Below are 26585 nucleotides of genomic sequence, written 5' to 3' on the forward strand. Positions count from 1 at the left end.
GGGCGATATTGAAATGGTGAATATTATCTTCCAATACGATGCCCATAAACTAGACTCAAGGGCGCAACGAGAAACATCCCATTTGTGCCCCAAATAAATGAGCTTTCTCATCTTTTAGATCACTACCCCTTGGTTAATGGCAGAAACATTTAAATACGGGTGCATGTGGGCACCCAACAATTGAATTCCCACCCCTGCTCACCTCTTATAGCTGCACATTCCACAAAAAGGGGCATGACATATATCCAAACATTATGAAACATTACACACAGATTTATAAGACAAATCTTTACAGATAGACTACACACGATCACATACATAAAGTAAGAATTACACACTAACAAACAGCATCTATATTGTTGGACTATTAACTAATTTGGAATAATGTAATTTTTGCTAGGTAATTTAAATTATGTACAGTAACTGGGAAAGATCCATTAAGTGCATAAAAGCATACATGTGTCTTTTTATAAAAATACCAGGTAGTCTTATATAGTATCTTGTCGACATGGACAAAATGGTTGAGGTATCAATGGTTGACACATGAAAAGGTCAACTTCCGTTTTTGTTTCTCTCTTCAAACTTTTTCACTTTTACTATTCACCTGGCCACTAACTGGAAATGTGAAAGTAGGCCGAGCCTTACGGGATGCAGTTAAAATCCCGGCGGTCGGGATCCCGGCGTTCAGAATCCCGACGCCGGGATCCCGACCGCCGAAATGCCGACACATTCTCCCTCCTGGGGTGTGCACGACACCCCTGGAGGGAGAATAAATTAGTGTGCCGAGCGTAGCGAGGCACCGGGCCCGCTGCGTGGCGAGCGCAGCGAGCCCGCAAGGGGGGCGATCCACGTCCCCCCCTTGTCGGCATTTCGGCTGTCGGGATTCCAGCATCGGGATTCTGAACGCCGGGATCCCGACCGCCGGGATTCAATACTGAATCCGAGCCTTACGGTAGCTAACGAAGGGAATGTGATACACTAATTTGGGGTCTGTGTGATAAAATCTACAAATTGACACCAAAACCCTTCCCGAACATTCATGTTGACCTTTGCATGTGTTGATTATTGACTATTGCCATATTGACATTTTGCTCGCTGACCTTTCTTTTCATTTTTGACCTTGTCCAAGTTGACCATTTGGTGTCGACCTATGGACTGTTGGCATAGGCTTTGACGACCCTTTGTACCATACCCATCTTATATACGACACATCCATATACATTAATAAGCATAAAAGTAAACAAAACTGACTTACCACTCAATATATAAAATATAAATAAACTATACAGCAATGACTGACATATTAACACCAATTATATCGGAAAATGTGTTACATCATAAATGTTCTTATATCTTCCAAATCCTTTCACTACCGCTGTCTTGTTCACAAAAGAGTGAAATGATCCATAGGCTGTGATGCATTGGGGTCCATTATAAAGCATTGTTTGTTAGGTTCCTGATGACACAAAGTGCATCTCCGTATTGCCAACCGCTGCAGTGATGCCCTCAACTCTTGGCTTGAATATGAATGGAAAGGCTTTCTTAAAGGACTTTCTGAAGTTTGCTCCCATGAAGGTATATACAATTGGATTGACAGAGGAATTGGAATAGCACATGCAGTGTGCAAATATTTTCAGCTTGTAAGTTTCATAGCTTTTCTCAAAACCAGAATCAAATGCTTGGAACAAAATAAAAAGCTGTATCGGTCCCCAGCAGATGGTGAAGAGTAGAACTACCACCACCACCATCTTGGAGATCTTTGTTCGCACTGCCTCGGACCTCTCTGCCAGGAGCTGAACCTGTAGAAAGAAAACCAATTCTAGAAGATCTTCCTTGAAATTAGGTCAGAAAATCATATACAATGTTCTATAATGTATCAATTAATAAATGATTTAGGGCTGATTCAGAGTTGATAGCAAAACAGTTTTTTTCTCAAATGGATAAAACCATGTGCACTGCAGGTGAGGCAGATGTAACATGAGCAGAGAGTTAGATTTGGGTGAGTTATTTTGTTTCTGTACAGGGTAAATACTGGCTGCTTTATTTTTACACTGCAAATAAGATTTCAGTTTGAACACGCCCACCAAATCTAACTCTCTCTGCACATGTTACATCTGCCCACCTGCAGTGCACATAGTTTTGTGCATTGGAGTAAAAATGTGCTTACAATCAACTCTGAGTCAGGTCCTTAGTCAGGATTCATTAGGATCAGTATCAAGGGAGGAGGGGGCTTGCGTACACTCTCCACTGGGCCTAATTCTCTCTAGTTGACTTATTAGTAAGTGCTAATAGATTTTGGTGCTGTGACAAAGTCTAACGTGCATGCCAGATTATAATGTAGAAGTTTAAATTGATTTCTACATACAATAACTGGGGAGCATGAGAAAAATCAACTAATAAAAAACTAACCAACCAGCTCCTGTTTTTAAAAAAAAAAACACAGGACCTGATTGGTTGGCACGTTATACTGTAGCTCTATTTCTTTAATATTTTATTTACACTTCATTATCCTTGTTTCACTTTCTGTATATAGCTTCAGATGTCTAAAACTAATATTTATTAACACTATAGTTATACAATGGTGTGCAGCCCTGGCTTATGCTGATATTTTGGGGTGCAGCACCCTGCACCTAGATATAGCACTAGTGACCCCAATATACAGAGAAGCCTTGACGATGGCTCGGGGACTGGAAATCATACATTTGCGCAAATAGAGGTAACCAATATCTCTGAATTCTATTATCATGTAATGTTCATGACTGGTTACTAATACCGCTCAGTGAGCTGGAAGGAAACAAAGTATTGTCTTCTTACATGTTACAGCTTTCCAAGCTTTGACAAATCCCCCCTAAATCTTTGGCAATTATGCTACCTACGAAGTGTACAAATGCTTATATCTTGTAGGACTGAGCGATGATAATATAATACATGACCAATAACAGTATTTACGCAAATAGAATTGGAACTTGTTTCCTAGCAAGGCGCCCATCTCATTGAATGTATGCCTTAAGTGTAATTACTTAAGGCATACAATCAACGCAATGGACCCAATTTTGTGTCAATCACCAGCTAATTTGCCGGTGAAAGACAAAATTGGGTTGATCGCGTCCAATAAGGGGCCGATTTTCCCATAGGGAACAATTTAATTTTTTTTAAAGTGAAAATCGGGTTGATCGCGTTGGTCTCGGCCCATTATAATGGCCCGCGATGCGATCATAGGTGACAATGTGAAATGGGCCAATATGGCCCATTTCACATTGAATATGGTTAAAAATGATGTTTAATGCCCCCCATTGTTAACGCCACCCCACTATTGACGCCAACCCGAAGCGTGGCGAGCGCAGCGAGCCCGCGAGGGGCGGCGGTACGCGTCCTCCGACCTTTTCATACCCCTACTATCAACGTCGGCGCGGAGTTGATTTTATATAGTGTGGCGAGCCACCAAGCCCGAAGCGTGGCGAGCGGACGCGGATACCTGTGAAGCCTGTGAGGGGACGCGGATACCTGTGAAGGTATCCGCGTCCCCTCGCGGGGCTCGCTGCGCTCGGCACGCTTCGGGCTCGCCACACTATATAAAATCGACTCCACGCCAACGTGGATAGTAGGGGTATGCAAAGGTCGGAGGACGCGTACCGCCGCCCCTCGCGGGCTCGCTGCGCTCGCCACGCTTCAGGTTGGTGTCAATAATGGGGTGGCGTTAACAATGGGGGGGGGGATTTGAAACATGAGCGGGGTTTAGTATTAAAATGGGGGGTTTTGGGGCTTTTTACATTTAAATCAATGTAAAATCGGGTCTCAGGGACCATTTTACATTGATTCCATTGTAAAAATCGGGTCGATCGCATCGCATGCAATTTGGTTGGCATGCGATGCGATCGACCCGATTTTTCCGACCCGATGGATACAATCAAAATCGGTGGTACAAGTACCATAGAATTTCCATTCTGTGCAATTAAATGGCTGGAATTTTGATTGTTCAAGACTGCATAGAGTGTGAGGACTAAGGTTAGCAACAAAGGATGCCATTCATACTGGCATAGGCGTAACTAGATATTTGTAGGCCCCATAGCAAAAGTTTTTAAGGGCCCCGTATTTCGCACTTGATATTGACAAATAATATTGTAAAACATATTACTTATGCATTAAGGTGGGCCCTTATGGTAGTTACGCCCTTGCATACTGGTACTTCTTACGTGATAGTTATGTCTTACCTGATAGTTATTATCAATGGGCTCCACAACTGGCCTGCTCATTCGTTTCAGCATGAAGGCATAGCACACACAAATAGTGAGCAGTGGTAAAAGATATACTGCAAGAAATGTATATAAAATGAAAGCTTTCTGATGAGAAACCGTTGGAAAGGCCTCTATGCAGTAGGTCTGAGGTCCATACCAGTATCCAGTACTCAGTTTTTGGTACATTGCAAATGGAATAGATAAAACAAAGGAGCCTGTAAATAACAAAAATGACATATTTGAACACTGTGATATGCAGTTATCAGATTTTAACTGCACTAATTTGTACAATAGGAGCAATGGCGCACGTGGAGGGGGGTTCTGGTTGGCCAGAAACCCCCCTGACAGGCCAAGTTTTTTTTCTTAAGTGGGCAGCCGACATCCAGCTGCTGCTGCTGCTTTCATGTGCCTGCAGCTGTTTATCGTCTGCTATTCCCCTTCAGCGCTGTAGGGGGGGTGGGTAGCGTGCAGGGTCTCGGAGCACTGGGCCAGGGGCTGCATGAGTAGCCAGAGGCAGGATCCATGGCAGTGCCTGCTCCCTGGCCGCTTACCAGATGCTGAACTACAGGCACAGAACTAAAGGGACCCTCTGCACACCTTAATTAAAGTGTGTGGTGTGACTGGAAGAGAGGATGGGACCTGCTGCTGCTGGACAGCAGCCGCAGGGGACTTTAGCAGAGGAGTTTAGAAGAGAAGGCAAAAGCAAAGTAGCTGTGGGGAGGCGCTGGGCCGTCTACTGACTGGCGCTGAGGGTGAGTCCAGCTTATGAACTGTGTGTGTGTGTGTGTGTGTGGGGGGGGATTCTGTTTGGTTTGCAAAAGCAAACTCCTTCTTTAATGGACAAAACCATGTGCACTGCTGGTGGGGCCGATGTAACATGTGCAGAGAGTTACATTTGGGTGAGTTATTTTGTTTCTGTGCAGAGTAAATACTGGCTGCTTTATTCTTACACTACTATATAGATAGCAGTTTAAAAACACCCCACCCAAATCTAACTCTCTCTGCACATGTTACATTAGGCCCACCTGCAGTGCACATGATTTTGTCCATTAAGGAAGGAGTTTCCTTTTGCAAACCGACCAGAATCACCCCCAATGTGTGTATACAGTGTGTGTATAAGGTCACAGTGTATGTATTTTATATATATACTGTATAAACACAGCATGACAATTCTGCGTTTGCCACTGAGGAGACAGGTGTAATTGTTTGTATTCCAGTCATTTATAGTATAGATTCAAAGTAGAAGCTGTGCTGTTGCCTGGAAACCGGAATACTATAATATGATATCATACAGTGATAATTGGTAATTAAGTTCTAAACCCTTCCGAGACAGTAGGCCTACATCTTGCGATACATTCTGAAGCATGCTCACCTACTGTGCAATGATATTCCATAACAGCTCTTCGCGCTGATCTGGATGAATCCATTATGCATCCGACCGCGCAAAACAACTTTTCAGGAATGAAGAAACTGAGGCGAAGCCGCTTACTACGCATGCGCAACTGGGAATAACGTCACGCCACCTATCGGCAAACACATTATCCCACTGTGATTAGATACAACGCCGCTACAGCAAAAGTCTCCTCATTTAAGCGCACCTTATACCATCCCACAGCATACTTGTCTGGGAGAGCTCACTGAAATTCAGTTTCTACATGCACAGTAATTATTTAAAAGGTAAGATTGTGACTTCCATATTTGATTTTGAAATGCACCTCTAATGTTTAGCATTCACCTCACTGTGCTTTTGTGCTTCATTTGTGGTTTGTGTGACTGTAACCCAGGATATTGTGCAGCGTGAATGCCTAGCTCATGGTGCACTGTGAACAGGTAAGCTGGGTCTATGCAACCCGGCACCCATTGTAGCATAGGAAGTGCCCGTGCTTGGAGATGATCTCATCTTGCCAGCATTAGATTGGGTAGGGCAGCCAGTATGAAAGAGGTCTCAGCCGGTATGGTCCTGTGTACAAAATACAGGGTGCAATCCAGTTTAGCTATGTGAAAGGGGTATTTAAAGCATAGAATTTGACTGCAGGTAATAATAATAATGTTATTTATATAGCATTCTTTCACAAGCAAGATTTAAGGCACTTTTAAGACATCAAAAATAATGCACATAAGGGCTAATTCAGCATGGGTCGCTAATCTGAGAAAAAGCAAGCGATTATTGAACGACTACGTATGTGTACCATATGCATTACACATGCAAAGCGGAAATAGCGCCAGAAAATGTGTATGGATCATAAACACAATGTGGCCGATCCTTGTTTGACAGAAAGACGGCGATTGTGTTTTTTTTTTGTGTGTGTGTGTGTGTGGCGGGAGGAGGTCTGTAGTTTTTAGCAAGGGGTATTTTCTCTTTATGTCTGGGCGGAGATCTCTTTGCAGTCCACGGCAAATTCTCACATTAGCGACTCATACTGAATAGCCCTTTAGTACAGAGTAAAACAGCAATAGACAAGCCAAACAAAAAAGAAAACCTTGAGTGCACAGTAAGCTTAATGCAGTATTTGGATAAATAATTTCCATGGGTTATGTATTTCTCTCTGGTCAGGTAGAGGTCGTGGACAGGAGGGAGGTCAGTTCTGATTATCTTATCTTTTCAGCCGTCCTCACCCTCTTTTGTAGCCCACGTCTGTCCTCCTCACTGGTGGATCCCCCCCCCCCCCCCAAAAAAAAAAAAAAATATATATATATATGTGCTTACAGACAGCAAAAGGGTGATATTAAACCAACAAAAATTTAGGGCATTTTTTTTTGGGGGGGGGGGGGGGGGGGGGGAGAGAAGTGGTGTGGTCACATAGTAGTATCAATTCACAGTATAGCACACACCATAATGCCCAGTACACATTCCAGCACACACCGTAATGCCCAGAGCACATTACACCACAAACCGTAATGCCCAGTACACATTATAGCACACACCGTTATGCCCCCCCAGTACACATTATAAGCAATGGTTTATTGCTGCTGCCACTGGATAGAACACTGTCCCTGAATGATACACAATATGCCACACACTGCAATGTCCAATATGTCACAAACATACCTCCCAACACTGGAGGCAGAGGAGAGGAGACATCTGCGCGTGCCGTAGGCGCGCAACCGAAATTAGAGGGTTCACCTACTACCGTGGAACTCCTGCGAGGCTACATCCCCCATTTTTTCCGCTATGAGGGCATGGTCAGCTCCCTAAGAGCTGTAGCCACATGGGGTGCGGCCATGGAAAATGGAGGTGTGATACACATATGCCCCCAATAGTGCAGTGCCAGATACACATGACCCCAAAAGTGCAGTCCATGATGCCCATTATACCTATGCCGCATACTGTGATGCCCATTATACCTATGCCGCATACTGTATACCTATGCTGCATTATAAATATGATCCGCACCGTGATGCTCCATTATACATATGCCCCATACCTGAATGCTCATTATACATATGCCACACACATGATGTCCATTATACATATGCCCCACAATGTGATGCCCATTATGCATATGATGCACACTGTGATGCCCATTATACATATGCCCCACACCTTGATGCTCCTTATTAATGAGCATCAAGGTGTGGGGCATATGTATAATGGGCATCATGTGTGTGGCATATGTTTAATAACTCATTAAACTTTAATGAGTCATTAAACATATGCCACACACATGATGCCCATTATACATCAGTAGGTACTATGCAGGCTGGAGTCAGACACAGTTTTCAAATGAAACATTGATTACCAGATGCAGGGAGATGATTTGGAGCAGCAGCGGCGTTGACGGCATGTCATGAGGCATGAGGGAGGAATAAAGCGCGATTTCTAGCGCTGGGGATAGGAAGGCAAGTGCTGCTGTGTGCTGTTCCTCACTTGGCGGCAGGAAGTCAGATAGTGACCTCCCGCCGCTCCGCCGTCTGGAAGCGCTTCATCGCTTGGCGGCAGGAGGTCACTATTTGACCTCCTGCTACAATACGTCGGCCCGGGCCAGCAGCGGGACACAGGCTACATCAGTCCCCGGAACCCCGCTACCCCGCAGGCTGTCTCCCAGACCTGACAGCGCCCCCTCCAGCGCCCGGTGCGCGTGACCACCTAGCCCCCCCTAGTTACGGCCCTGGTTTAGAGCAAGGTTGTTACTGTCGCACAGTACAGACTGACTTTTTTTACCGAAGGCAGGAGAAATCATTCGATGGTGAGCACCCATCGAATGACTTCTCCTGCTAGCGGCTGCATGTAAGGGGATGTGTAAGCGAACCAAGGGAATTCGGTAACAGCGTTCATCAGGGCGGTGGGCATCGCTTACCCGCTCGCTAGGCAGCGAGTGTACGCCCCTTAGCGAGCGGATCTGAATAAGGCCCTTAAATCTTTGTAAAGATTTTCATGTGTCTAGTCCAGGGCTGGGCAACACCGGCCCTCCAGATGTTAATGAACTACACATCCCAGGATGCTTTGCATTAGTTTTGCTATGTGGCCATGCTGAAACTGATGCAAGGCATGCTGGGATGTGTAGTTCATTAACATCTGGAAGGCCGGTGTTGCCTAGCCCTGGTCTAGTCCAAGCCTGTTTAAGAGATGCTCTGCTAGAAAATGTTTATCATGCTGACAATAATGAAGCAGCTATTTAAAGCCAAGAGTAAATACGATTTATGTCTGGCAAAGCAATAATGTAATTTGTACCCACTGAAATGGCAGTTAATGGCATTTCAATTACAGAGCACATTGAACTTTACGACCCAATTTCCCAATTTGCAAATGTCACAGAGATGGAAAGACTGCAAAAAGACAAATTAGAGTATGTACTGTAAATAAAAACACTCCTCTATGATAAAAGGAGCAGGACAAAATGTCATGAATATTGCTAACGCTACCATAAAAAAACAGCATACGTTATATCAGCCTTATTAGAACTACATTTCCGTTGAAGAGCAACACATACAGGGAATGCATTTTTCCTGGAACTGAATCATTGGATGCCATTTTACTGTAAACAATCGTACAGATTTCTAGTGCGTTAATAGGCAGCATTCTACTTTCTCATGAAAATAGAATTAGGAGCCTGCCATAGTTTGTTATGGAACTCATGATGTGTCCTGCTACAGTTTCTCTGCTTTTAGCTGCAGCGTACTGTAGTGGAACCATGATGTGAACGCAGGGATGTTACTGGACACAATCCAGTTATACAGAGCCGGCCCTAGCCTAGATGACGCCCTAGGCAAGATTTTGGCTGGTGCCCCCTAGCACCACCACTAGTTCCGCCTCTGACCCTTCTCCCCTTTCCCAGCACCATCAAATCTCATCATAGCAGTCATCATTTTGGTGCTCCTACCCGCAATATTTTAAATAGAAACAGTGCAAACATTCGGTGCGCAGCCCAAACAGGGGTGTGTTCTTGCTGGGAAGGGGCATGGCCACACAATAGTACCCCCAATTCAAATTATGCCACACAGTAGTGCAGAGGAGAAGAGCTGCAGCTGCTGCTGTCACTTAAGGGGAGGGGGCCCGGGCTGGGCCCTTCCATCAGACTTTGGCCTGGGTAATTTGTACCCCCTACCCCTTTCTCTCGGCACCGCTGAAAATACCACACAGTAATGTCCCTTACACATGACACACTTTATTAATGTCCTTATAAACATAATGCCCCTTACACATTATGCCAACCTTTATTAATGCCCTTCATACACATAATGACACACATAATGCCCCTTACACATATGTTGCACATTATTAATGCCCTTCATACAAATAATGACACACATATTGCCCCTTACACATATGTTGCACATTATTAATGCCCTTATACACATGACACACATAATGCCTGTTACACATATGTCGCACATTATTAATGCATTTATACATGACACACATAATGCCCCTTACACATATGCCGCACACTATTGCACAACCAACCCACCCGCAGACAGCACTCGCGCAGCTGCTAACATTGTAACCTCCGCCTCTGCTTGGATACAGATGTTTCCTCATACATCTTGCCTCAATAGGCCATGCAGCTCCTGGCCAATTCTGCTAACGTTGGGTGCCTTTTTTGCAAAAAATTTGTCTTATTTGCATTGTTATGACCAGCACACGCAAGGAGCTTCCGATGATTAAAATGATATGCGGCATGCCTATATTCTGGGTGCGACTGTGGCTGTACCTGCATACGGAATGCTATGTTACAGTGATTTCCATGAATACACTATTTCATATGCAGATACAGCCTCACTCACACACAGTATATAGGCATGCTGTATATCATTTTAATCAGCAGAAGCTGCTGATGCCCCTGGGCATTCAAAATGCCCTAGGCAATTGCCTAGTTTGCCTATGCCTAAAGCCGGCTCTGCAGTTATATCTAGTTATATTCAGTCATGTCCAGTATGAATCCCAGCATCCAAGGATTTAGAATCTTGACAGTTAATTGCCCAAGTCTATTGTGGAACTATATATGCCAGCATGATCTATAAACCAATAGCAGCTGGAGACCAATAGGTTACCTGTCCCGATTGCGGATATATAAGCCCTAGCATGTCCTGTCAGAGTTTGTTATCCCATAGGTTCTTTGTCCCAGTCTGTTGTAGAACCATAGATTCCAGCATGTCTTGCCACAATTTGCAACCCCCACTACCCCTCCCTGGTTCCCAGCCTCTTACCAGAAGGGTGAAAGACCTCTGCAGAACCTTCTCTTTGGCATGCGTGTACCAGGAGAGCATCTCCAGTAACAGCCAACATTACGAGTCCCAGTGCTTCCCTCAGCAGGATCTCATGCTGATGGCACTGGTGATAAAAGGTGGCCAGGCCCTCCTCCCAGCAAGCAGGTCTGAATCGGGCCCTTAGTTTATAGAACACTTCCAGAAGGAAGGCCTCCAGTGCTAGGGCCAGGTGAGAAACGTTGCAACACTGTATGGTGCAGGCAGAGCTTCATCTCCATCTGCTGCAGTATGCAGGTATTAGGTCCACAGTGTCTAGGTTGACAGTCAAAAGGTCAACCACTATTGGTCAACAGTCTAAAGATAGACACATGAAAATGGTCGACGTGAGTTTTTCATGATTGTTTTAAACCGACTGGTTCCTACTTTACAATCCCAGTGGACGTAGAGGGAGAATATAATAGTGTGCCGAGCCCAATGAGGCACCGTGCCCAAAGCATGCGGTACACTTATATGGTGTCCATGTCGACCTAGTCACCCCAAAATGTGAAAAAAATCATGTTGGCCATTCCCCATGTTGACCTTTTGCTTGTGTCAACCTTTTGACTATGTCTACCTAATGCATGTCAACTTTGTTCATGCATCAACCTTTTGACTGTCAACCAATAGTGGTCGACCTATTGACTGTCCACCTAGACACTGTAGACCTAATGACCCATACCCATCAGCTGCTGCTATTTATACAGTAGGTGCTAATTGATTCTGCCTCGTTCCCTGGCATGTAGAGATGCTTTAGCTGAATGCTGATGTTACTGACATCTAGGGAATAGACCTTCTTGTTGCCAGCTTCCACCCACTCCTCTGCAGCCGTACACCTAGGGGAGTCACACCACACACGCTGCACCCATTTCTCTAATACATACCCTCCGGAATCCAGGGGCGGCAGCATGAGCACTGCTGAATTTGCCAGAAAATTAACATGATGGCCATTTTTTGGGCAATCTGTGCATGCGCCATGGAGTCTGAGCACTGCCGGGGGACCTTATGTAAAATGTGTCATGCTGTGGCATGACACCGTGGGCTGTTGGAGCCCGGTGCAGGTTTCAAAATACGGGGTCCTCCAGATTTTTCGTCCCCCATATTTTAGTAACCAGGATCGGTCCAAGAGTCCGGGGCTGGTTTCAGAAATATGGGGGACCCCCTACACTATTTGTCCCCCGTATTTTTGGAACCAGGTCCACCTCAATGAGCCCGGTGCTGGTTATGCTTTTTTTTTTTTTTTACATTCTTTGTTTTAACTCTTTTTTTTTTACACCAGAACCATGCACAGACCACAATGATCTCTACATGTTTCAGACAAATTCGCCAGTCAGAACCTGTTACCTTTACTAAAAATCGCATCCCATTAAATAACCGATTTGTATACTTTTTAATGGGAAAACATCTGGATGCGATTTTTAGTTTTACTAAAAATAGTTTTACTAAAAATCGCACCTTTAAAATGTGCAAATTCACAGCAAAAAGTGTGATTTTTTTTGCACCCTATAAAATATGCGATTTTTGAGAAAAATATTGCACCCTATTAAATCTCACCCTTGATTTATTTATTTTTTTGCAAATAATTTTTATTGAAAAGTTTTCAAGTACACAAAAACATAAGGATGACGTCATATTTGTGATACAGACAAATTGAGTAGTACTCTTTCATTAGTCACCCTTGATTTTTGATACAATTTACGATCATACATAAATTACATTTAAAATAAAAAAATAGTTTTCAATATTATAGACAATAATGGTAAATATATACTGTAGGTCATCCATGAGTCAAAAGCACACATAAACACAGGTACCTATAGGTCCAAACATTGCATATAAAATTATTACCTATCCAAATGGCCATGCTGACTGCCATGGCCAAGCGAAGTGTGCGGTGACGTAGTGAATGAAGTGGGTACACTGTTACATAGCAACGGTCCACACTCATCGCAGTAAGTGTTATGCAGGTTGCCTGTGCTGTAACCTTAAATATAAAAACAGATATAAACACAGTTTTGTAGACATGATATTGTAGACATGATTCTGTGGCATGATAGTTGATAAATATGGCTCAGTGAGAAATATAATAGAAGCAAGGTTCATACTGTATCATGTGGAGTCATCCAGGTCCCCATACACAGGTCCGACTTGTAAGAGGGACAAGTCGGACCTGATTTCCCTTCAACTCCCTCGGTAGCTTCCCAGGAGGGATGCATGCGATTGGCACCTGATGTGCCATATTTTACATGCAATAAATAACATGACATTTATCGTATGTAAAGGATTCCTGGGAAGCGGCCTGCGGGGAGGAGATTTGAAAACTCCCATTCAAAAGAATGGGGCCACTGATTGGCTGAAAGAGCTTTATTAACCAATCAGCGGCCCCATTCTTTTGAATGGGACTTTTTTCAAATCTCCTGCCCACCTGCCGAAGCACCGCTACACGCTACCACAGCAGCAGGGGGAGGAAAGGGGCGAGTCTTGGCAGCGCAGAGAGGGGAGGGCACTTCCCAGCTCCTGCAGGCTGGCACACATGATGTGTCACTGATACATCCGATCCAACAGATCATATGTGCTGCACATATGATCAGTAGGCTCCGATTCGATGTGCATGGGAACGTGTATTGGATCGGATCGAATGTCAAACACATCCGATTTGGCCTATTTTCATCCGATATATCGACCTAATTCAATTAAATTGGATGAAAACAGGTCAAACCTGTGTCTAACGTATAACCTTCTATGTATAATGTTCATTTAGGATAATGCTGTATATATGTAGATTATAGGATCACATTTTTAACCACTAGTGCTGTAGAGGACACACTGTGTTTCCAAAAGAAATCAGTGGATACATTTATGACAATGATTTCCAATTAATAAACTGGCTATTAAAATCTCATGTACAGTATTTATTTATTAACCCTTTGAATGCCAAGTGAATTTGTCACAATAGTTGTGAAAATTGGCAAGCAAACCGTTTTATTCACAAATAATGACTTGTAATGTTTACCTTATATAGGTAATATAATCCCCATGCGACGGCAGGCGGTACCTGCCTGCCGGGAGCAGACCGAACCAGTTCTTGGACCCAGACACTGCAACTCTAAAGGCCCCCATACATAGAGCCGACTTGTCCCAGCAGCTCCCCGGAAGGCTCCCCCGAAGGCTCACATACGATGAGGACTTTGATGTGCCATTTTTTACATGTGATAAATCACATGCGATTTATCACATGTAAAAAAAAATAACATGGAGCTGCAGGGCGGTGAGGAGCAGTGGGGCGGCCGGCGGTGACCATCTGTCTGTTTCTGCTTTTTGTGTACGAGGGGGCTGTGGCTTAGTACGGTACCCAGTACTCTCTAGAGCAGGGGTGGCCAACCGGTCAGAGGTAAAGAGCCGAAAAATATCGTCGGTCAAGCCAAAGAGCCAACATCATGCGCTCGCCGAAGGCCAAAAAGGGGCGTGATCGGGGGAGTGGTCAGGGGTGTGGTCATATGACACAAGGGGAGTGGACACATGACAAAACTTTATGCCCCCAGTGCCAGATATGCCCCCCACAGTGCCAAACATCATATGCCCCCCACAGTGCCAAACATCATATGCCCCCCACAGTGCCAAACATCATATGCCCCCCACAGTGCCAAACATCATATGCCCCCCACAGTGCCAAACATCGGGGCGGAAACGGCGCGGCGAGCGCTGATTGGCTCGCCGCGGCCGTTTCCTATTGGCCGCTGATGCGGCGTTTTGAATTGGCGCCAAATTCAAAACCCCGCTTCGCCGATGGGACGGGAGCCGCACATTACAGCGTGGCGAGCCGCATGCGGCTCGCGAGCCGTGGGTTGGCCACCGCTGCTCTAGAGGGTCTCCCTCCTAGGTACAGATAAAGCCTTTAACTGTTTGGCTTCCAAGATCAGACAAGATTGGGCAATTCAGTGAAGTATGACAGAACTGCTGTAATTTATCACAAATGAGAGAACATTATATCATTAGCGTAGTATACTTCTGCTTTTTGGTAATTCATAACTAGCTTCTCTGTTACTGTTAGCATTGCAGATCATTTAAAATCAAACTGGTATGCTGAATGAGAGAGAAAATTGGCAGAAGAAAGAAATACAAAGCTTTGTATATAATTTCACACAGCCTGATTCTGATAATCAATAAGTTTTGTTTTCCAGGAGAAAGATAATACCGACATAAGTTAATTATTATTATTTTATTTATAAGGTGCCACAAGTGATTCAAAGCGCCGTACAAAGGAACAGTACAGGGAGACGAAACAGTATTACATTGAATAAATAACAAAAATAGAGTACAAGTATAGAGTGTGCCACAGTTCAATACACATTACAGCTTAAATATGAGTAGTGAGGACTCAATCAATGTACTACTAGAGGCTTGTGGCCAATGATGGAGATGAGTATTCGGACGAAGATGGTCGCGGAGTGTTAGCGTATGGGAGAGCTTTTGAGTGAAATGTGAAGAGAAGATGGCTGCCGATCCATAGGCCTGTCAGTGATGCTGCAGGTGCCTCCTAATATGGCAGCTGGCTTATTCCAGGGCTAGGAGGAGCTGCAGCCAGGAGGTGACAGCCAATTAGACACTATAGGGCACCAAGATTCTCTGTGAACTGGCTCACAGGGGCAGATGTATCATAGCAGCGCTTATCGCGCCGCTATGATACTTCCTGCTTCGCCTCAATAGCGACGCGAAGCAGGAAGGGACATCGACAAGATGTATTAACATCTTGTCTGCCGAAGCGGGGGAGCGTTAACTCCCCCCTTCGGCGATGTCCCTTTCTGAAGATAGCGCATCAGTTAATACTGATGCGCTATCTCCTGTCCCCCGGCCGGCCGCACTGGGCATGCGTGGGATCTCGCTGTTCACGCGAGATCCCCAGCGCAGCCCACAGCTGACAGCAGGGACAGCGCTGTCCCTGCTGTTTAGATAGGGCTTCGCCAGCCTGATGCTGGCGAAGCCAAAGCAGGCTTCGTGCGGAACGGTCAGCGATGCTGACCGTTCATACATTCGGCCTGCTATCATTTTGATAGCAGCGCCGATATGGACAGGGGCGCTGCGGACTCGCTCTCTATGGTGTAGGCATCGGGCCCATGCATTCTAAGGTAAGTTTATAGTACCTCAACCTCACACTCTTGGCATTATGCGTTGTTTATGGCCCCTGTTAAAATTAAGCTCTGATAGATTGTAGAGTGTATGTTTTGCAGGTCTCCTCACAGAATCAGAAGTGAAATAATTAACTCCACCTGCGGACCTTATAATATGTGTCTGTGAGTAATTAGTACACCTGTGCACCTGCTGGATTTCCAGCAAAACATGCACTGTGTGGGGTAATGAGGACCGAATTCCCTGACCACTGGTCTGGGGAGTTGTCTACTGTGGTCGGGAGATCTGTCTGGGGTGGGATTGTACTGTGCTGGGGAGATCTGTCTGGGGTGAGGTTCTACTGTGCTAGGGAGATCTGTCTGAGGGGGTTCTGTTGTGCTGGAGAGATCTGTCTGAGGGGGGTTCTGCTGTGCTGGGAAGATCTGTCTGAGGGTGGGTTCCAGTGGCGTAACTATAAATTTTGCTCCCCCCAGCCAAAAAAATTATTGCGCCCCCCCCCCCCCCCCCCACACACACACACACACACACACCACATGGAATTTTGGTAGGGTATATATATATATATATATATATATATATATATTAGGGATGTGCACCGGCCACTTTTCGGGTTTTGGGTTCTGATTACCTTGAGGTTTTGGGTTCTAATGGGTTTTGGTAAAACACCTCCTAAGTGTTTTGTGTTTGGATTTTTTGGGTTTTGGGTTCTGATTTTTTGTTAAAAAAGCATAAAAACTGCTAAAATCGCAGAATTTTGGTTTTAATTTTTTGCTCCTACACTATATTAACCTCAATAACATTCATTTACACTCATTTCCAGTCTATTCTGAACAGCTCACACCTTACAATATTGTTTTTAGGGCAAAAGGTTGCACCGAGGTAGCTGGATATCTATGATAAGCCACACAAGTGTGCGGCACAAACACTAGACTGATATGGCACACTTAGTATCCCCTCTAGGCTGATACTGCACACCTAGAATTACCCCTGGACTGACATGGCACAGGTAGCATCACCCCTGGACTGATACAGCACATTTATCATCACCCCTGGATTGATATGGCACACAGCATCACCCCTGGACTGATATGGCACACAGCATCACCCCTGGACTGATATGGCACACAGCATCACCCCTGGACTAATACAGCACACTTGGCAGCACCCCATGAATTATACAGAAGACTTGGCAGCAACCCATGAATTATATGACACATTTGGCTCACCCCAGGAATTACACTTCACACATGCAGGCACCCCTGACCTGATACAGCACACATGGAATTATACGGCACAGATGGCGGCACCCCTGGACTGATACGGCACACATGGCGGCAGGCATGGAATTATACGGCAGACATGGCGACACTCCTGCAGTAAAAAAAAAGGAAAACTTTTATTCTTTTAATTAAAAAAAAGAGCAGCACACCTGGAATAATACGGCAGACTTTAGTAACACCACTTGAATTATACGGCTCTCTTGGCTCACCCCTAGACTGATACAGCACATTTAACAGCCCTTGGAGTAAAAAAAAAAAAAAAAAAAACACTTTTTTTTTCTTTTCATAAAAAAAGGGCAGCTCCCCTGGTCTGATACAGGACACATGGGGGCACCCCTGGACTGATATGGGACACTGGGCACCCCTGGAATTATACGGCACACATGCGGGCACCCCTGGACTGATACGGGACACTGGGCAGCACAGCTGGACTGATATGGCACACTTAACACCCCTTGCAGGTTAAGGGAAAAAAAACACCTTTTCTTCTTCTTACTTCATGGCAGCCACACAATGGGTTCATCCCTCTCTCCCCTCGCAATTAGACAGGTAGTTTTTCCCTAGGACACGCCCCTCCTTCCACCAGTACATAGCCATCACCTTCCCCCATGTCTCCAGTCTTTTTCCTGTCTCCTAGACAGATAGACAGTGTAGTATAGGTTTTTTGTTTTCTTACCTACTGGTAGGCGTTACGCTGCCAGTCCTGGGCAGCGTTGGGGTGGCGGTGCCTATTCCCATTAAGAGGTCTGGCCGGCGGCATGTACCTCACTTGCTAGTGCTGATAGGCGGAGGGAGCCCTGGCGGTTTACAAGGTGGTCGCTTGGTTTAAAGCGTCGCTGGCAGAAGTGTGTCTGAGCGGCGTGTGCTGGGCTCCTTGCGTGCGGATCATCAGGCGTTCAGGCGCGCTGCTCTGACCTAGGCGCGCTGTCCCCGCTCAGTGCTGTGACGCAAGCGTGCGGTCCACGGGGCAGGAAGTCAGGTGAGCGTGCGTTCCAAGCGTCGGGATGACGCGCACGCTGCCTGACGCTGCCGGAAGGCGGAAGTAGCCTTCTTAACGCGCCTGGTCGGTGTTACAGGCGCTTCCTCGTGCTAGCTACGTGTATGCAAAAGCCCTGTGGTACCGGTGACATGGAGGAGGAAGCCTCTCAAAAACTTTCTACGTTGCTGCCCAGGTAAGTCCTCTCAGAGGACTTAGTTTGTTCTATGAAGTATACGCAGAGTAGTTAGTGATTACTGTTATTAATCTTCTAGTGTGCCTGTGGGGACTAAGAAGAAATTGGCCAAGAAGAAACATGTTAGCAAGACATGTATTGGTTGTGATAAGATTTTCACTGGAGAGAATTCATTGTGCCGCAGCTGTGACAAGGGAGCGGATACCAGTATTGGGACTGTTTCCCAGATTAGTGAACTTATGGCCTGGATGAAGGATAACTTCGTCTCCAAGAAAGAATATCAGGGGAAAAGGTCTAGGTCACAGACAAGTCTGGATGTAGAATGTGATGTGCCGGAAGCCGCAGATCCGGAGGAGGATGATGATGATGGAGATGACGATACAGAGGCCGGTGAACTAGTGGAAGAGGAACGGTCCTTTAATTTAGATTTGGTGGAGGTGGTTCTTAAAGAACTGTATAAAACACTGAACTATAAACAACCAGTGAGAACCGAGTATGACGCTCTGTTTGAGGACAGGTCGAGAAAGGGGAGATGTTTTCCCGTGCACAAGGTGGTAATTAAGGAGTGGTCCAATGGGGACAAACGGATTGGGCCTGTGAAAAGGACAGAAAAGATGTATCCCATAGAGGATGCAGAGTTTCTAAAATGGTGTAGTATCCCCAAAATTGATGCGGCGGTGTCCGAAGTCACCACCAAAACCACTATCCCCCTGGAGGACGGTGCATCTCTTAAAGACGCTATGGAGAAGCGTATGGAGAGCGCTTTGAAAAGACTGCACATCTCTAGCGCCACCTCTATAAAATCAGGAGTAGCTATTGCCTCCTTGGCCAGAGCCCTTAGAATATGGTGCGCTTCTTTACAAGAAGATCTACAGGAACGGGTGGCTAGAGAACAGATGATCAGCAGTTTGGCCCAAATTCAACTCACTGTTGATTATATATGTGAGGCATCCCTAGACGTGCTGGATTACTCAGCGAAGGCGTTGACCTCTGGAGTAGTGGCAAGGAGGGCCCTGTGGCTCAAGTCCTGGGCAGCAGACGCCCACTCCAAAAACAAACTGGCAACCCTGCCGTTCGAGGGGGAATTCCTTTTCGGCAGTAAACTCGACCAGATGATACAGAGGATGTCGGGTGGGAAGTCAGTTAGACTCCCCCAAGATAAAAGGGGAAGAGGTTTCAATTATTTCCCCAGGCAAAGCTTCAGGCAAGCCAGGTCCTACAGGCCCGGGAGGCCTTTTCGGGAGAGATATACCTCAGGTATCTCCAGAGCCTTCTTTCGACAAACAGTCAAAAGGGGCGATAAAAAACAGTGACGAGTCGTGTCCCGTGGACAATTTCCAGGTGGCCGGAAGATTGCTGCAGTTTTCCCACATGTGGGAACAGACGGTACAAGACACCTGGGTTTTAGAGGTGGTGTCCACGGGGTATCGCCTAGAGTTTCTTTCAAGACCCAGAAGGGAAAAATTTTTAGTTTAAAAAATTCCAGTTTTAAGGGCGGAGCAGGAGGCACTGGCCCTAAGTATAAAAGATCTGGCGGATTCGGGGGCAGTGGAGCCTGTTCCAGAGGCAGAGAAAGGCCTAGGGTTCTACTCCCGTTTGTTCGTGGTAACAAAAAGTTCTGGAGGGTTCAGAACAATCTTGGACCTAAGAGATCTAAACGCCAGAATCTGGAAACGCAAGTTCCACATGGAAACAGCCAAGACTATCCTTATGGGTCTGAGAAGGGAAGACTACATGGTCTCAATAGACCTAAAAGACGCTTATTTTCATGTCCCTATCTATATACCAGACAGAAAATTTCTCAGGTTCTGTGTCAAAGGAAAACATCTTCAGTTTACCTGCCTTCCCTTTGGTCTCACATCCTCACCGAGGGTATTTACAAAAGTACTCGTAGTCATGATAGAGTGCTTGAGGAGAAAGAACATAGCAATATGGGCTTATTTGGACGATCTACTTATCTCAGCAAAGTCAAAAGCAGAAGCCGTCCGAGATGCAGAAATAGTAGTCCAGTTCCTACAGGATCACGGGTGGCTGATCAATTGGAACAAGAGCCATCTGTGTCCTACACAGACCATCCAATACCTAGGCGTCATCGTGGACACAGTACGGTTCGAGGTCACCCTGTCCGGCCAGAGATGCGAGAAAATTCAAGAGCTGGTAGAGGTAATCCAAGGGAATCGGAAGGTTCCGCTGAGACTAGCAATAAGTCTCTTAGGGATGATGTCTTCAACAGTGGAGGTGGTACCATGGGCCAGGTGGCATATGAGGACACTGCAGTGGCATCTCCTACCCTATACCAGAAGCCAAGTTTCTCTGGAACGCTACATCACGCTCCCTCAATCAGTGGTGTTGTCACTTCAGTGGTGGCAAAGCAGGTACATGGCGTTCAGAAGAATGTCTCTTTCAAGCCCACAGTATGTAGTGCTGACAACAGACGCAAGCGTCACAGGGTGGGGAGCGCATTGCTCAGGCAAAACTACCCAAGGTATCTGGTCCGTCTAAGAATCGGATCTATCATCCAACCACAGGGAGCTTCGAGCAGTTTTCATGGCCATGAAGTTCTTCTCAGGCGAAATAGGAAAATCCCATCTAAGAGTCTTCTCAGACAACATAGCGACAGTCGCTTATATCAACAAGCAAGGGGGGACAAGAAGTCGCCCACTGCTAGAAGAGATCCGGTTGATCATGGGCTGGGCAGATAAACATCTCTGATCCATCTCGGCATTACACGTGCCAGGGGAAGAAAATCAGCTGGCAGACTTCCTAAGCAGGACTCAAATTCTGCCAGGAGAATGGGAGCTGAAAGACTCAGTCTTCAGACAAATCGTTCGCAGATTCGGCCAGCCACAAATAGATCTGATGGCGACTCCAGAGAATGCGAAGGTTCAGCGATTCTTCTCCAGACACCCGGCACGAGGATCGGAAGGCGTGGATGCCCTGTCCCAGAGATGGCAGTTCTCCCTGGTATATGTCTTCCCACCCTTCCCACTCATACACAAGGTACTGTGGAAGATCAGGTCGGAGAGAGTTCGGGCGATAGTTATTCTCCCATATTGGCCCAGAAGGGCCTGGTTCCCGATGGCAGAGGGCATGGCGGTGGCAGAGCCATGGTTTCTTCCAGTATCACAGGATCTTCTGATGCAGGGCCCAGTAATGTGCCAGGACCCACAGAAACTTCATTTAGCGGCATGGAGTTTGAAAGGAAACAACTGACAGATAAAGGCCTGTCAGCAGTCGTAGTAGACATGCTGCTTCAAGCAAGGAAGAAAGTTTCCTCTGATATATATTATAGAATCTGGAGGGTCTTCGCGGGATGGTCTGAACATAGATTTCCTTTTCCCAAGGCTAGACTGGCGCATGTTCTACAGTTCCTCTGTGAAGGTTTCAATAAGGGCCTATCCATAGCAACTCTGAAGGTACAAGTTTCAGCCCTTTGTGTTCTACTGGATAAGAAGTTAGCAGACCAAGGATTGATAAAAAGATTCTTTCAAGCAGCCAAAAGAATCCGTCCAAGAGTTAGACCAGTGATTCCTCAGTGGGACCTCAATCTAGTGCTAAACGGTCTCATGGCAAACCCATTTGAACCATGTGAGAGATCTGGGCTAAAATTTCTTACGTGCAAGGTAGCGTTTATGGTCGCTATTACGTTGGCAAGACGTGTAGGGGAGTTACATGCGTTACTATGTTGTGAACCCTACCTTAAGTTATTTCCGGACAAAGGGCCTTATTTTGGTTCATTCTTTCTGACAAAATCCTTCTTAGATGGGCAAAACCATGTGCACTGCAGGTGGGGCAGGTGTTACTTGTGCAGAGAGAATTAGATTTGGGTGGGGTTTTACTTCAAAGTGAGATCTATATTGCAGTGTAAAAATAAAGCAGTCAGTATTTTCCCTGCACAGAAACAAAATTACTCACCCAAATCTAATTCTCTCTGCACATGTTACATCTGCCCCCCCTGCAGTGCACATGGTTTTGTCCATCTAAGAAGGATTTTGTCAGAAAGAATGAACCAAAAATAAGGCCCAAAGTAGTCCTAAGAACCAAACCTTCATTTTTTCCGAAGGTAGTCTCATCTTTTCATATGAGTCAAGATATTGTTTTGCCTTGTTTTTTTCCAAATCCAACCACTAGAAGAGAAAAAGATCTTCATACGCTGGATATGGTGAGAATAATCAAAATTTATTTGGATCGTACAGCAAGCTTCAGGAAAACGAGATCGTTGTTTGTGATTCCACAAGGAGCAAAGAAAGGATTTGCGCCTTCAAAACAAACTATTTCAAGGTGGCTCAAAGAAGTTATTTGTTTCACCTACAAGAAAGTTGGCCGACAAGTTCCAGAAGGCATAAAGGCACACTCGGCTAGGGCAATGGCAACTTCCTGGGCAAGAGAGGCTAACGTCTCGGTCAAGGACATATGCCAAGCTGCGACATGGTCGTCCATACATACCTTTGCAAAACATTATGCATTGGATGTAACTGAAGAATCTTTTGGGAGCAGAGTTCTACATCAGGCCTTGATTTAAGGTATTGTAGCCCACCCTACTGCTTTGGTATATCCCATTGTGTGGCTGCCATGTAGTAAGAAGAAGAAAGTTACGGATTATGCTTACGATAATTCCTTTTCTTCGGAGTACTTCATGGCAGCCTATATTATTATCCCCCCCGTGTTTGTGTTTTTCCCTAGGATCGGTGGCGGAGACGAGTCAAAAGACTGGAGACATGGGGGAAGGTGATGGCTATGTACTGGTGGAAGGAGGGGCGTGTCCTAGGGAAAAACTACCTGTCTAATTGCGAGGGGAGAGAGGGATGAACCCATTGTGTGGCTGCCATGAAGTACTCCGAAGAAAAGGAATTATCGTAAGCATAATCCGTAACTTTTTTTATTTAAATAAAAAACAAAAAACTTTTTTTTCAGAGAGCCCCCCTTAAATGTCCCCCACAGTAGTCCCATATAACAGCCCCCCTTTCAGAGGCGAAACTACCATTGGTGCAGCAGGTGCATTGCACCAGGGCCCCTGAGGACTAAGGGGCCCGCTGCTGCCGCCCACTGCTGTGTGGGCCAACCACTCATAAGTTCCGCCACTGCCCCCTTTAGTAGTAGCCTTAGTAATGCCCCCTTAGTAGCTGTAACCTGAATAGTTTTCCACTTAGTAGTTCCCCTTTAGTAGATGTACAAAAGTTCCTGCACCATTAGTTCCCCCTTAGTAAATGTACCTTTAGATTCCCGACTTTTACAGTTGTCCCCCTTGAGCAGCCCCACTCAGTTTAAGAACCACGAATGCTGAATAAGCACTGAGTGAGCATAAACCCCTGATGGGTTCCCCAGGTTACGCTGGAAGGTCAGCTGATATGCTAATAGGATGGGCACAAGGCCTATCAGAGCAGTGGGAGGGTACAGACAGGGAAGAAAAGGAACATACTTACAGGAAGTTCTCCCTCTGTCTGAAAAAGCTGCTGCAGGATCAGGCAAGCGCTGCTCTGCAGCAACACATTAATCTACTCTATTCTTAGCAAGGTTCTTTCATCGCTAATCTTTTTCTCTGTCTTCTCTGTATTCTAGATCTGTCCCTCTCTATTGGATCTGTCCCTCTCTATTAGTCTGTCCTCTTTTTTTTCAGCCTATATACTGCTGCAGGATGGCCTATAGGCCGCGTAGGACTACCCGCCCGCCTGCCCCCCTCACCGATGCTGCGGGGGCTGCTGGGGAGGCTGCGGGGCCTAGCGGCGTGATCCCTGGTGGTCCTAGTGGCTGGAGGGGATCGCGGCGGGGTCCGGCGGCTCCCGTGCGGCCCGCGCGGCATGACGCGATGGTCGCTGATGACGCGGCCCGGCGCCGGACCTTGCGTACTGCGGGTACAGGCCGCGGCGCGCGCGGCGTTAGTCGCGGCAGCCAAGGGGGGTCGGGCAGGGGAAGAGCCCGTGCCACAAACACACGCGCGAGAGGGCTAGGCCCCCGCACAGCTGGGCTAATCTATGTGCCGCGCCCCTCATCCATCCCCATCCTGGCTTCTAGATTGCCCCAGAGGGGTCTCCCCTCCGGAGCTCCCCTTCCCACAGTTAATAGAAGGGGTAGGGGCCGCGGGTGGGCCAGGGGTGGGAGTCAGGGGCCGAATAGGGCCCAGATGGTGACAACAGCCCCCATTGACACGCCTAGGGGAACGAGGCCCCTGGGGATGAGATCCTCGCTGCACATGGCGAGGCGGCAGCTCATTAGAAGGGCCAGATTGCTTACCCCTGCGCAGTGCTCAGGCCCCTGCGCCTGCTGCGCCGGTTCCCATTGCATCCCCCACACTACCTGCGGCTGCAGATGGGTGGGTACAGCAGTTCCTGTCACTACTCTCCAATTTTATGAGACAGTCACCTGCTTCCGGGGGGGTTGCCCCAGACCACAGTCAGGACCCTGCGGCCTCCTCAGGGACCCCTGCCCCGACCCTGGCAGTTAGGGCCTCCCCGGCGCCAACGGCAAGACCTACGGCCCCCCTCAGCGCGAGGGATATCGTCGCTTCTGGAACCCCCCCAGTGGGTTTGGTGGAGGATCCCTCACAGATGAGCCTCGTACCAGTGGAGGGTACTTCAGGTGGGTCAGCGTCCAAGCGCAAGCGGCGCAAGCGTAGGGCTGCGCATACCTCCTCTTCCTCCGGCGGATCCGACTCTGGGTCGTCGGAGGAGGATGGGGGCCGCAAATCCCGCAGGCGTCGCAGGCACAGGCGCCGTAGGCAATCTAGTTCCAGTGGCAGCTCGGGGTCCCCGTTGTTCCCTAGGGGAAAAGTGGTCCAGTGCGAGAACACAGCAGTGCTCAGAGGGCTCAGGCGCAGCGTCCAGGAACGCATTAAGGACGGTAAATATGTCAGCTTCTTCACCATGACGGCACAGGCTGAAAAGGAATATCGCGCGGCGAAGAGGCGAGGGGGTATTGGGGAGGAGGCCTACTGCACCTATCACCGGTGGCAGGCGGGCATGTTTATGTTCGCGGCTTGTTACTTAGAAACAAGACCGCAGGAGCACATGAACATGGTGCGCTACATGCACATGATTCATCAGATGTTCCTGTCAGAAGCCGACTCCTCATGGCGCTCATATGATGAGAGCTTCCGTCGCAAGCAGTCAGGGCTGGCCATTATGGCATTGGGATGCAAAGACGTGGAGATTTGGATGGGGCCAAAGCCGGCGGCCGCTCCTGCGGTTGCTCCTGCGGCTACACCAGCCCCCAGCCCCGCCCCTCGCAAGCAACAACAACCCTTTCGCGGTAGGGCGGGGGGAGCCTCCGCCGGGCGTTGCTTTGCATTTAACGGAGCGGGTTGCACCCTGGGAGCGTCCTGTAAGTTCAAGCACGCATGCTCTAAATGCTGGGGCAATCACCCATTTAGAGATTGCAGGAAGGGAAAGCAGGGAGGCACCTCCCAGGCTTCAACAGCCGGGGGCGCACCTCAGTAAGGCCCCTTCTCCTGTACGGGTTGACCGCCTGGCCGGCTGGCTGGGACGGTACCCGTGTAGGGAGGAGGCAAAATTTTTAGAGCAAGGCTTCCGCCTGGGTTTCCGCCTACCAATCCAGGGGGAGGTAGTAGCACATGCCCCCCGTAATTTAAAATCCGCAATGCAGATGCCCGGGATAGTGTTGGAAAAGGTGGGCAAAGAGGTGAGCTTGGGTAGGATGGTGGGCCCCTTCCCATCTCCCCCTATAGAGAACCTGGTTCTCTACCCGGTGGGGGTGGTCCCCAAGAAGGCTAGCGGCAAGTTTAGGCTTATACAACACTTGTCCCACCCCCCGGGCAGTTCTGTTAATGATGCCATCCCTGAACACTTGTGCCGTGTGCGGTACCAGTCGTTTGAGCAGGCTCTTGATATAGTGCGCAGCCACGGACACGGGGCTTTGCTGGCCAAGGTGGACATTGAGTCCGCCTTTCGCCTTCTCCCTCTCCATCCGGAATCATTCCGGTTCATGGGATTTCGCCTGCCCACGGGTTTTTACGTGGACAGCAGTGTTGCAAGTAAGGGGGTACGGCGTGGTACGGAGTACCTGTAAGAAATATGTTGCAGGTACGCAGTACCACTTACCCCCTGACCCACTGTCAATTCTATTTTTATTTT

At 47.1% G+C, this 26585-nt stretch overlaps 1 protein-coding gene across 1 annotated transcript in view; it reads right to left on the reverse strand.

Annotated features, from left to right (window-relative positions):
• Window positions 1–946: 946 nt before the first annotated feature.
• LOC146029180 (G-protein coupled receptor 54-like) overlaps window positions 947–26585 on the reverse strand; it is a 78863-nt gene continuing 53224 nt past the window's right edge. Inside the window, exons 3-5 of the mRNA XM_083158339.1 lie at window positions 12768–12903; window positions 4212–4450; window positions 947–1799 (exon numbers count right to left, since the gene is read on the reverse strand). Coding sequence (XP_083014465.1) covers window positions 1449–1799; window positions 4212–4450; window positions 12768–12903 — 726 coding nt within the window. The 3' untranslated portion in view covers window positions 947–1448. The remainder of the gene's footprint in view (window positions 1800–4211; window positions 4451–12767; window positions 12904–26585) is intronic.

Source organism: Crinia signifera, chromosome 1, assembly GCF_055691185.1.
Source record: "Crinia signifera chromosome 1, ASM5569118v1, whole genome shotgun sequence".
Taxonomy (NCBI): Eukaryota; Metazoa; Chordata; class Amphibia; order Anura; family Myobatrachidae; genus Crinia; species Crinia signifera.